This window comes from Coregonus lavaretus (genome assembly GCF_964263955.1).
Source record: "Coregonus lavaretus genome assembly, chromosome: 17".
Classification (NCBI taxonomy): Eukaryota; Metazoa; Chordata; class Actinopteri; order Salmoniformes; family Salmonidae; genus Coregonus; species Coregonus lavaretus.
In genome coordinates this window covers 44,383,467-44,396,422 of record NC_140004.1, presented here as the reverse complement: position 1 = coordinate 44,396,422, position 12,956 = coordinate 44,383,467, and the positions used below count along the sequence as shown (strand labels likewise).

The 12,956-nt window shown below is 44.3% G+C and overlaps 2 protein-coding genes across 2 annotated transcripts; both read left to right on the top strand.

Annotated features, from left to right (window-relative positions):
* Positions 1 to 4,892: 4,892 nt before the first annotated feature.
* LOC311144862 (perforin-1-like) lies at positions 4,893 to 6,587 on the top strand. The gene is made up of 3 exons (XM_084181016.1): positions 4,893 to 4,969; positions 5,146 to 5,346; positions 5,572 to 6,587. The coding sequence occupies exons 2-3, from the start codon at positions 5,188 to 5,190 to the stop codon at positions 5,830 to 5,832; spliced, it is 420 nt and encodes a 139-aa protein (XP_084037142.1). The 5' UTR covers positions 4,893 to 4,969; positions 5,146 to 5,187; the 3' UTR covers positions 5,833 to 6,587.
* Positions 6,588 to 10,998: 4,411 nt separating this feature from the next.
* LOC311144713 (perforin-1-like) lies at positions 10,999 to 12,499 on the top strand. The gene is made up of 3 exons (XM_084180809.1): positions 10,999 to 11,081; positions 11,340 to 11,540; positions 11,811 to 12,499. The coding sequence occupies exons 2-3, from the start codon at positions 11,382 to 11,384 to the stop codon at positions 12,069 to 12,071; spliced, it is 420 nt and encodes a 139-aa protein (XP_084036935.1). The 5' UTR covers positions 10,999 to 11,081; positions 11,340 to 11,381; the 3' UTR covers positions 12,072 to 12,499.
* Positions 12,500 to 12,956: the final 457 nt, after the last annotated feature.

The following is a 12,956-nucleotide window of genomic DNA, read 5'->3' as shown; positions in this document are numbered from 1 at the left end:
AGAGGACCACATATAGGGAATAGGGTGCTATTTGGGATACAGCCTGTGTTCGTATTGGTGCTGGATACCACTGGGAATGGACCACATGTGGTTTAATATGAGCTTATTCTGCAGGCCACGGGGGCTTTATAAAATGGTACGAGGCATTGGGATTTACATTTACATTTACATTTTAGTCATTTAGCAGACGCTCTTATCCAGAGCGACTTACAGGAGCAATTAGGGTTAAGTGCCTTGCTCAAGGGCACATTTACGTCATTTAGCAGACGCTCTTATCCAGAGCGACTCACAAACACACCCTATAGCCAGTGGGATAACCACTTTACAATTTTGGGGGGGGGGGGGGGGGGTAGAAGGATTACTTTATCCTATCCCAGGTATTCCTTAAAGAGGTGGGGTTTCAAATGTCTCCGGAAGGTGGTGAGTGACTCCGCTGTCCTGGCGTCGTGAGGGAGCTTGTTCCACCATTGGGGTGCCAGAGCAGCGAACAGTTTTGACTGGGCTGAGCGGGAACTATGCTTCCGCAGAGGAAGGGGAGCCAGCAGGCCAGAGGTGGATGAACGCAATGCCCTCGTTTGGGTGTAGGGACTGATCAGAGCCCGAAGGTACAGAGGTGCCATTCCCCTCACTGCTCCATAGGCAAGCACCATGGTCTTGTAACGGATGCGAGCTTCAACTGGAAGCCAGTGGAGTGTGCGGAGGAGGGGGGTGACGTGAGAGAACTTGGGAAGGTTGAACACCAGACGGGCTGCGGCGTTCTGGATGAGTTGTAGGGGTTTAATGGCACAGGCAGGGAGGCCAGCCAACAGCGAGTTGCAGTAATCCAGACGGGAGATGACAAGTGCCTGGATTAGGACCTGTGCCGCTTCCTGTGTAAGGTAGGGTCGTACTCTCCGAATGTTGTAGAGCATGAACCTGCAGGAGCGGGTCACCGCCTTGATGTTAGCGGAGAACGACAGGGTGTTGTCCAGGGTCACGCCAAGGCTCTTCGCACTCTGGGAGGAGGACACAACGGAGTTGTCAACCGTGATGGCGAGATCATGGAACGGGCAGTCCTTCCCCGGGAGGAAGAGCAGCTCCGTCTTGCCAGGGTTCAGCTTGAGGTGGTGATCCGTCATCCATACTGATATGTCTGCCAGACATGCAGAGATGCGATTCGCCACCTGGTTATCAGAAGGGGGAAAGGAGAAGATTAGTTGTGTATCGTCAGCGTAGCAATGATAGGAGAGGCCATGTGAGGATATGACAGAGCCAAGTGACTTGGTGTATAGGGAGAAAAGGAGAGGGCCTAGAACTGAGCCCTGGGGGACACCAGTGGTGAGAGCACGTGGTGCGAAGACAGCTTCTCGCCACGCCACTTGGTAGGAGCGACCGGTCAGGTAGGACGCAATCCAGAAGTGAGCCGCGCCGGAGATGCCCAGCTTGGAGAGGGTGGAGAGGAGGATCTGATGGTTCACAGTATCAAAGGCAGCAGACAGGTCTAGAACGACAAGAGCAGAGGAGAGAGAGTTAGCTTTAGCAGTGCGGAGAGCCTCCGTGACACAGAGAAGAGCAGTCTCAGTTGAATGACCAGTCCTGAAACCTGACTGGTTTGGATCAAGAAGGTCATTCTGAGAGAGATAGCAAGAGAGTTGGCTAAAGACGGCACGCTCAATAGTTTTGGAAAGAAAAGAAAGAAGGGATACTGGTCTGTAGTTGTTGACATCAGTGGGATCGAGTGTTAGTTTTTTGAGAAGGGGAGCAACTCTCGCTCTCTTGAAGACGGAAGGGACATGGCCAGCGGTCAAGGATGAGTTGATCAGCGAGGTGAGGTAGGGGAGAAGGTCACCGGAGATGGTCTGGAGAAGAGAGGAGGGGATGGGGTCAAGCGGGCAGGTTGTTGGGCGGCCTGCAGTCACAAGTCGCAGGATTTTATCTGGAGAGAGAGGGGAGAAAGAAGTCAAAGCATAGGGTAGGGCAGTGTGAGTAGGACCAGCAGTGTCATTAGACTTAACAAACGAGGATCGGATGTCGTCAACCTTCTTTTCAAAGTGGTTGACGAAGTGGATGATCAGGGCCCGTGTGGATAACTTGTGGATGATCAGGGCTTTATTCAGGAACGTTTTTTGGGCTACTTTGATGTGTCAAGTGGGCGAGATGCGCAGTCTGTGTTTGACTTTATGAATTTTGAGATGTCTGAGTTTAACTTCATAGAGAAACTCATTGTCCAAACCTACAACGGCGCAGCTGTAATGGAATGTATCTGCTATATATTTTCTTATTAGCCTTATGAATATAGAACCTGTGCTACAATGGTTAAAAAGGGAGTATATGCCTGCATCGTTTCTATAACAATATAGCTAAACCACTATTGGCTAAACAGGGAAAATAAGTGATTAGATACAAATACTTGTTCATTGACTTACAGACTTTACTCTCTTGTAATTGTAGGCTACTTGCTGATAGATTAGTTTAAATAGACTATTATTGTAACAGTTGGCCTACCTACGCAATTAACCTAATATGGGGTACTGACCACAATCCATTGATTTAATAACAAGAAGTGTTGATGATTTGGCCTTGGGGAGATCACGCCGCATGGAAGAAAACATAGCCACAAAAAGGGGTAGGCTACTGTAAGTGCTGCAGATAAATTCAAATACATTTGTCAAATTATATAGGCCTCATTACTCCTGTCTCTACAGAAATAAATGAAATCGTTGAAAATTCTACACCAGAGAGCGTAATTTAGCCACAGGGGGAAAATGGTTATTGTGTTTCGTCACATCACAAGCACATACAGGCCTACAGTCGGGAATCCCGCAATTGGGCAGCACACGGGGCAAATATCAAACAGACGATTGTTGAGTTGTGGCTGTCAATGTGGCTGTCAATGTGCCTGTCAATGTAGCTGTCAATGTGCCTGTCAATGTAGCTGTCAATGTGGCTGTCAATGTGGCTGTCAATGTGGCTGTCAATGTGGCTGTCAATGTGCCTGTCAATGTGGCTGTCAATGTGGCTGTCAATTTAGCTGTCAATGTGGCTGTCAATGTGGCTGTCAATGAGGCTGTCAATGTGGCTGTCAATGTGGCTGTCAATGTGGCTGTCAATGTGGCTGTCAATGTGGCTGTCAATTTAGCTGTCAATGTGGCTGTCAATGTGCCTGTCAATGTAGCTGTCAATGTGGCTGTCAATGTGGCTGTCAATGTGGCTGTCAATGTGGCTGTCAATGTGCCTGTCAATGTGGCTGTCAATGTGGCTGTCAATTTAGCTGTCAATGTGGCTGTCAATGTGGCTGTCAATGTGCCTGTCAATGTGCCTGTCAATGTGGCTGTCAATGTGGCTGTCAATTTAGCTGTCAATGTGGCTGTCAATGTGGCTGTCAATGTGGCTGTCAATGTGGCTGTCAATGTGGCTGTCAATGTGGCTGTCAATGTGGCTGTCAATGAGGCTGTCAATATGGCGGTCAATGTGGCTGTCAATGTAGCTGTCAATGTGGCTGTCAATGTGGCTGTCAATGTGGCTGTCAATGTGGCTGTCAATGTGGCTGTCAATGTGGCTGTCAATGTGGCTGTCAATGTGGCTGTCAATGAACAGCAGGCAGCAGCTAAAAGGACTTTCACAATATTTAAAAATACAGTTGTGGGAAAGAAAACAGTCTGGATGAGTGAGTTTAACTGGAAAGTTGATGGCCTATAATTTCCTCCTCACACAAACTGTGTAACCATACTTTTCATTCGCCTGTGCTATTGGTTGCATTTAAGACACGGTCGTTCGTTTTATTGATCTCAGTATGTCAACGTAGGAGTAGCCATTTTGGTAATTTGTGTTGTATTAAAAAATATTATTGTAATGTCTCCAGTCATATAAAATGACGTAGCATTTCATGAAATCATATTAGAAAAAGCCATTTTTACTTGGACCCGCAAATACGATGATATGCACGCAATGCTTTATTAAATGTGATTTGTTTTTAACCCTCCAGTCAGCCCCTGGTCTTCAGGGTTTAGGATCGAATGTTATGAAACTCTGGTGATGCCCTTGACCAGCAGGACCTCAAACTTTACACGATTCTGACCTTTGACCTCTGACCCCACTCTCATTCCAAACACCCTCTAAATATAAGAGACGCACATACTAAGTACCCACCCCTATCACAGTGTCTGACTATCAGAATTAAGTGCATTAATTAATGAACTAACCCCTATAACTGAGCATATGCCAAATGCTCCTTGTGATTGTGTCCAAACTGAACATTGGCACTCATCTGATATGACGATCCTCACTTAGGTATGGCTTTAATAAAGAAACCTGCATCTCAGCACTATGGTCTCAGACTGGATATTTATTTTATCACGTAGTGTTTAGTTTTTGTCTTAATATTTGTCAGTGATGATGAATTAGAATTTAAATGGATTTCCCTTATTGAACTTTGATTGCCGATTTCCCAGACCCAGATTAAGCCTAGTCCCGAACAAAAAAACGCACTTAATGGAGAATCCCTGTTGAAAGTGTTTTTCTTTTTAGTCCAGGACCAAGTTTAACTTGTGTCCAGGAAACTAGCCCTCAAAGTATTTATTCAAAAGCCTGGCCTTCATTTCATCAGCATTTGAGGTTAATAATATTTGTAGGTGTTGCTGTTGTTCGGCCACGCAGACTGTTTTCTCATTGGTTGAAGCATCACTGAGAACAGAGCACCTGTCTCCATTGCCTCTTTACCTGTGTCCCAAATGGCACCCTGGACTAGGTAGTGCAATACTTTGCATCAGGGCATATAGGGCTCTGGTCAAAAGTAGTGCACTATGTAGGGTTATAGGGTGTAATTTTGGGATACAACCTCTGTGTTATTGGAGTATGTTGAGAGTGTTTTGTGGATGCACAGGTGAGGTCTTTATAAACAGTGAGAGGGCATAGGAAAAACCAGCAGTGGTTGGTTCCCCCGAGACAGATTGACAGACAGACGCTCGTCTCCAGACTCTACAGAACACAGGTTTTATGACCTTTTACGTGTCATGTAACGAGAGTTTACTTTATAATGTATTATATTTTAAAATTGACATTATGTAAAGTACCCACTGGGCTAAAACTGGTTGAATCAAAGTTGATTCCACATAATACAAAAATAAAAAAATCAATGTGATGCCTTTCCCCCTCTCTCTCTCCTAGTTGTCTTCCCTCCACGGATCAAGCCCTATCTAACTGAGAGCCATGTCCTCCTCCTCTCTTCTGTGCTGCCTGCTGGTGGTGTGTGTTCTGACTGTGGTCCAGATCTATGCAGCAGAGGAACGTAAGGTTCTCAAGGTCTTCAACCTCCGTGCCAGCGACCTGAACAGCGGCTTGTTCCAGACCCCTGATGCCTACGTCAAGGTAAATCTCTCCTCACCTGAGTCACCTGTCCACCATGATAGATGATGTGTGGTGATCTGTCAGGTGCCAAATGTCTGGGTGATACACATTGGTGGTGGATGAGATCCCCCTCTCCCCTTTACAATATGAATATATATATAGATATATATATATATATTTATCATGACGGTGATGTTTATGATGATGATTAACATTATCATTATCATCATCAATATTATAATTCAGGTGTTTATGGGCTCCGGCTACGGTGGGAAGACAGAGGTAAAGAACGACAACACTGACCCCTGGTGGAAGGAGGACTTCAACTTCTTCAACGCCCGTGAGAACGACCCCCTGAGGCTGGAGGTGTACGACTCAGACGTGATCTTCGACGACCTGCTGGGGACCTGTGAGCGCTCCATCAAGAACGGAACTTGGCAGCATAGCTGCCCCATCAAGAGGGGAGGGATCCTATCCTACTCCTACACCCTAGAGCCTCTACAGTAGACCCTGTACTACTCCTACACCCTAGAGCCTCTAAAGTAGACCCTGTACCACTCCTACACCCTAGAGCCTCTACAGTAGACCCTGTACTACTCCTACACCCTAGAGCCTCTAAAGTAGACCCTCTACTACTCCTACACCATAGAGCCTCTACAGTAGACCCTGTACTACTCCTACACCCTAGAGCCTCTAAAGTAGACCCTCTACTACTCCTACACCATAGAGCCTCTACAGTAGACCCTGTACTACTCCTACACCCTAGAGCCTCTACAGTAGACCCTGTACTACTCCTACACCCTAGAGCCTCTACTATAGACCCTGTACTACTCCTACACCCTAGAGCCCCTAGAGTAGACCCTGTACTACTCCACCTGAGAGCCCCAAGCCTAGACCAAAGCCTCTCCTCTTATCCACAACAACCTGTCAAAACTCTGACCTCACTCTAATTCCAAACACCCTCTACACCAGTGTTTCCCAATCCTGGTCCTGGGGACCTGGGGGGTGCACATAGTTATTTTTTCCCCTAGAACTAACACACCTGATTCAACTAAAGGCTTGATGATGAGTTGATTAGTTGAATCTAGTGTTTTAGTGTAGTGATAGGGCAAAAACTAAAACGTGCTCCCCTTTGGGTCCCCAGACACAGCTCTAAACTGTGTTCTGAATCACAACAGACTAATATACCTAGTCCCCCCCCCCCCCACTCTGATCTCATGGTCCTCCCTTTAGACATCAATAAAACAACTGCATTTCAGTATAATGGTCTCAGTTTGGTTCTTTTTTTTTTTATCACCATGAAGTGTTTAGGTTTTCTCCTAATATTTGTCAGTGACCCTTACAAAAAAGTCCCACAGGACTCTTTTGTAAGGGAATTTGTGCCTCTGTGAAGGAATTGTGCAGGTGACTTGCAGGAATCCCACAGCACTAATGCAATCCTGCAGGACAAAATTATATTATTATTGTTCTTGTATACAGCATACAGTATATTTTCCAAATACTCAAAATACGTTATACATACAAAACATACAATACAAAACATATGAATGCCCTGAATCCCTCGCCATCAGAGTGAGCTTCAGTATTATGTGTAGGTGTTATCAAAAAATAAAAAAGTAACCAACAACAGAAAAAACTATAACAAATATACTGTAGCTGCAGGCAGCTATGACCCAGGGTCCTTTTGGCCTTTCTACTGTCTTATAACACCCTTAGTTTATAAGTCATTTATTATTTTATAAGTCATTTATTATTTTATAAGTCATTTATTATTTTATAAGTCATTTGTTATTTTATAAGTAATTTGTTATTTTATAAGTCATTTATTATTTTATAAGTCATTTATTATTTTATAAGTCATTTATTATTTGATAAGTCATTTATTATTTGATAAGTCATTTATTATTTTATAATTCATAAAAAAAAAATGTAATTTATTATTTTATAAGTCATCACATTTTGTTTAGGCACAACAACAACAATTCCTCACTGTCAAGGGATGCCTATCTGAAAGCAGCAGTGGCAGGATTCGAACCCGGGCCAACCCGGGACAACATGGGTCAACCCGGGCCAACCCGGGCCAACATGTGCCAAACCGGGCCAACATGGTCTTATTAGTCCTGAGTGTCTCCTTATTGTCTCCTGAGTGGTGCAGTGGCCTAAGGCACTGCTTCGCAGTGCTAACTGTGCCACTAGAGATCCTGGTTCGAATCCAGGCTCTGTCTCAGCCGGCTGCGACCGGGAGACTCATGGGCGGCGCACAATTGGCCCAGGGTAGGGGAGGGAATGGCCGACAGGGATGTAGCTCAGTTGATAGAGCATGGCGTTTGCAACGCCAGGGTTGTGGGTTCGATTCCCACGGGGGGCCAGTATAAAAAAAAAAAAAAAGATGTATTCACTAACTGTAAGTCGCTCTGGATAAGAGCGTCTGCTAACTGACTAAAATTGAAATGTAAAATTAGATGAGCGCCTCAGGCAAGTCTGAGGCTAAAACACCATGGAAGAGCACGCGTGCATGAATTGCAGACTATACTTCCTATATTGCCATTTTATGAATAATTTTCATTTGGGCTCAGTTGTGACCTCCTGGCCTACTCCTGACCTCCTGCCATTGGTCAGTTTGTTTTACCAGCAAAGGACACTAATCCTATGCACTAGGCATTCATCATGAAACATATAGTGTTTGAAAACCATGGAAGAAGACACATGTATGTATGAATGGCAGAATATATGCCTCCTATATTATCATCACAGGAATGTTTGCATTTGGGCTCAGCTCCTGGCATACTATGTAATTGTTTTACCATGTTTGGTGACAATTCTCAACCATTTTGTATTTGAAAGACTTGAGGTGTCAGGCCACACCCTCACTCAAGTTCATTGGCTCACAGCGGCCATGACATTTAATATCAACTTATTGAACATATTAAGATCCTGGTCTATAGATGCCGAACATTTCGTTTTGCGGAAATCGGTTCAGCAGGCCAAAATGCCGGATGATCCATCATAGTGAGGTCATCGATCCTAGAGGTAAATACTATGTCAATATTATACCAAGTTTTGTGAAAAGTCTCATCCATTTAGTCTTTGAAAGACTTGAATTGTCAGGCCACGCCCTCAGTAACAGAGCTGTTTACAGATAGGATGGGTGGACAGCAGCGCCCCTTGCTGTGCTGTGCTTACACAACTGCCATCTAAAACTGCCATTATCCACCCCCTTCACCTCTCCTCAGCCCCACCTAAAACCCTAAACCCCCCCCCCCCCAGCACTAACCTACTGCACACTGCAATGTCAGAAGCAACTATTAACCTGTCTTTAATGTAGGCTAACCCCCAAATTCCCAACCCTAATCTACCTCCCATCTGTTGGACCTGGAATGTCTTCCATGTAGATACAGGTTGTTGGAATGTCTTCCATGTAGATACAGGTTGTTGGAATGTCTTCCATGTAGATACAGGTTGATGGAATGTCATCCATGTAGATATAGGTTGTTGGAATGTCTTTCATGTAGATACAGGTTGATGGAATGTCATCCATGTAGATATAGGTTGTTGGAATGTCATCCATGTAGATATAGGTTGTTGGAATGTCTTTCATGTAGATACAGGTTGATGTAATGTCATCCATGTAGATACAGGTTGATGGAATGTCATCCATGTAGATATAGGTTGTTGGAATGTCTTTCATGTAGATACAGGTTGATGGAATGTCATCCATGTAGATATAGGTTGTTGGAATGTCTTTCATGTAGATACAGGTTGATGGAATGTCATCCATGTAGATATAGGTTGTTGGAATGTCTTTCATGTAGATACAGGTTGATGGAATGTCATCCATGTAGATATAGGTTGTTGGAATGTCTTTCATGTAGATACAGTTTGTTGGGAAAGTCTCAACCATTTTGTCTTTGAAAGACTTGAATTGTCAGGCCACGCCCTCCCACCCCTCATTCCATTACAGCTGCACCAGTGTAGGTTTGGACAATGAGTTTCTCTATGAAGTTAAACTCAGACATCTCAAAATTCATAAAGTCAAACACAGACTGCGCATCTCGCCCACTTGACACATCAAAGTAGCCCAATAAACTTTCCTGAATAAAGCCATGATCATCCACAAGTTATCCCAATGCCTCGTACCATTTTATAAAGCCCCCGCGGTCTGCAGAATAAGCTCATATTAAACCACATGTGGTCCATTCCCAGTGGTATCCAGCACCAATACGAACACAGGCTGTATCCCAAATAGCACCCTATTCCCTATTTAGTGCAATACTATGGGCCCTGGTCAAAAGTAATGTACTATAAAGAGAATAGGATGCCATTTGGGATTCCTGCCAACAGAAAACAAAACAAGCTAAAAGCCAATCTGACGTTTAAACCTACATAAACAGAAAATACACTCATAAACAGTCAACATCAGGCAATCAAGTAAGAAATGGCTGACCAGAAGACAAAATCATCTTACCCCACGACACAAGATAAAGAAACCAGAAACGAAAAGAAAGGGCTGTCTTCCAACAGCTGCTTAACTGGCCAGTCTTACCTCAACCAATCAATGATCAACTCAGTAATATCAATGTCCTGTTCATCAGATATGTGTATCCCAGGGTAGGCTACATTATTTTTCTCCACATAACATCACAGGCAAGCTGGTCAGAGTTCCGCACAACTCCTCCCTAACTAACAATGACTACAGAGCCATATGGTATATAGACATACAGATAAAGTATCTCTATACTGTACATGACTTTGGGACTAATGATCGGTTCATAAACATGATTAAGCTTAGAACATATTGTCGTTAGATAATTAAGTGATAATGCCCGAGAAGCCGGTGTTTGGAGGATATTTTGGCACGGTTGATGTTTGGCCCGAGACGAAGTCGATGGCCGGCAAACCGTGTAAATATATTCTCCAAATACCGGCTTTGAGGGCATATTGAATATTGAAACAATGTTGCAAATGTCGGAGAGACAGACAGCAAGGTTTATACAAATCTCTGATGTTGAAAACTAAATGTTAGTCTAAAAGAAATGTGAGATAATGTCTAGATGCTTTTATAGTGGAGATCAAGTTTATAAATTGCCTGGCTGGGCTGATGAGACAGTGGATTGCGCAGTCAGATGGAACAGAGTAAATAGACATTTTAACGTCCTAGATTTAGCCGGTGGTAACTTCTGGAATAGACACCGGCTGGAATGCGCTTTTAACCAATCAGCATTCATTTATTTATTGGGCTGTGTCTGAAAACGTTACTAGCTGTCAAATCCTTGCTTCCTCCGTCCTTGTTTCCTCAGTTCTACTCAAAGCGCATTGGAGGAGAGGAGAGGATCCAAGGTCCCTCCCATGGTCCGCTTCCTCCAATGAGCTTTGAGAGGAATTGTGAAAACAAGGAAGCAATGATTTGACAGCTAGCAACGTTTTCCTCACTCATTTGGCTGTGAAACTAGCCCTCAAAGTGTTAATTCAAAAGCATGGCCTTCATTTCATCAGAATGAGAGGGAAATAATACCTGTAGGTGTTGCTGTTGTTTGGCAACGCAGACTGTTATCTCATTGGTTGAGGCATCACTGAGAACAAGCCACCTGTGGAGTGCCATTGCATTTCTGTGTGGGGAGGAATGGAGGCGATGCCTTTTTGTGGGGGGGGGGGGGTCTTTATAAAAAGTGAGAGGGCATATGAAAAACCGTCAGTGGTTGGTTCCCCTGAGACAGACAGACAGATAGACGCTCGTCTCCAGACTCTACAGAACACAGGTATTATGACCTTCCAGGAGTCATGTAACAAGGGTTCACTTTATAATGTTTTATATTTGAAAATGGACTTGTCTTTTTCATTTGTTTGTCTTTCTCTCCTCTGTGTTAGTGTTTTCATTCTTCCTGCTCTGTGACCTGCTCTTAGGGAAACAACTGACATATTTATATTATCTCCTTTATCTCTATCTCTCCCCCTCCCCTCTCTCTCTCTCTCTCTCTCTCTCTCTCTCTCTCTCTCTCTCTCTCTCTCTCTCCTAGTTGTCTTCCCTCCACGGATCAAGCCCTATCTAACTGAGAGCCATGTCCTCCTCCTCTCTTCTGTGCTGCCTGCTGGTGGTGTGTGTTCTGACTGTGGTCCAGATCTATGCAGCAGAGGAACGTAAGGTTCTCAAGGTCTTCAACCTCCGTGCCAGCGACCTGAACAGCGGCTTGTTCCAGACCCCTGATGCCTACGTCAAGGTAAATCTCTCCTCACCTGAGTCACCTGTCGACCATGATAGATGATGTGTGGTGATCTGTCAGGTGCCAAATGTCTGGGTGATACACATTGGTGGTGGATGAGATCCCCCTCTCCCCTTTACAATATGAATATATATATATATATATATATATATATATATATATATATATATATATATATATATATATATATTTATCATGACGGTGATGTTTATGATGATGATTAACATTATCATTATCATCATTATCATCATCAATATTATAATTCAGGTGTTTATGGGCTCCGGCTACGGTGGGAAGACAGAGGTAAAGAACGACAACACTGACCCCTGGTGGAAGGAGGACTTCAACTTCTTCAACGCCCGTGAGAACGACCCCCTGAGGCTGGAGGTGTACGACTCCGACGTGGTCTTCGACAACCTGCTGGGGACCTGTGAGCGCTCCATCAAGAACGGAACTTGGCAGCATAGCTGCTCCATCAAGAGGGGAGGGATCCTATCCTACTCCTACACCCTAGAGCCTCTACAGTAGACCCTGTACTACTCCTACACCCTAGAGCCTCTACAGTAGACCCTGTACTACTCCTACACCCTAGAGCCTCTACAGTAGACCCTGTACTACTCCACCTGAGAGCCCCAAGCCTAGACCAAAGCCTCTCCTCTTATCCACAACAACCTGTCAAAACTCTGACCTCACTCTAATTCCAAACACCCTCTACACCAGTGTTTCCCAATCCTGGTCCTGGGGACCTGGGGGGTGCACGTAGTTCTTTTGTCCCCTAGCACTAACACACCTGACTCAACTAAAGGCTTGATGATGAGTTGATTAGTTGAATCTAGTGTTTTAGTGTAGTGATAGGGCAAAAACTAAAACGTGCTCCCCTTTGGGTCCCCAGACACAGCTCTAAACTGTGTTCTGAATCACAATAGACTAATATACCTAGTCCCCCCCCCCCTCCCCCCTCCCCCCCACTCTGATCTCATGGTCCTCCCTTTAGACATCAATAAAACAACTGCATTTCAGTATAATGGTCTCAGTTTGGTTCTTTTTTTTTTATCACCATGAAGTGTTTAGGTTTTCTCCTAATATTTGTCAGTGACCTTTACAAAAAAGTCCCACAGGACTCCTGCAGGAATTTGTGCCTCTGTGAAGGAATTGTGCAGGTGACTTGCAGGAATCCCACAGTACTAATGCAATCCTGCAGGACAAAATTATATTATATTGTTCTTGTATACAGTATACAGTATATTTTCCAAATACTCAAAATACGTTATACATACAAAACATATTACATTTTAGTCGACGCTCTTATCCAGAGCGACTTACAGTTAGTGAATAAATTGTTTATTTTATACTGGCCCCCAATGGGAATCGAACCCACAACCCTGGCTTTGCAAACGCCATGCTCTATCAACT

Coding starts and splice junctions, on each gene's coding strand:
- LOC311144862 (XM_084181016.1), top strand. CDS start 5,188: ATGTCCTCCTCCTCTCTTCTGTGCTGCCTGCTGGTGGTGTGTGTTCTG. Junction 5,347..5,571: donor CCCCTGATGCCTACGTCAAG/GTAAATCTCTCC, acceptor ATTATAATTCAG/GTGTTTATGGGCTCCGGCTA.
- LOC311144713 (XM_084180809.1), top strand. CDS start 11,382: ATGTCCTCCTCCTCTCTTCTGTGCTGCCTGCTGGTGGTGTGTGTTCTG. Junction 11,541..11,810: donor CCCCTGATGCCTACGTCAAG/GTAAATCTCTCC, acceptor ATTATAATTCAG/GTGTTTATGGGCTCCGGCTA.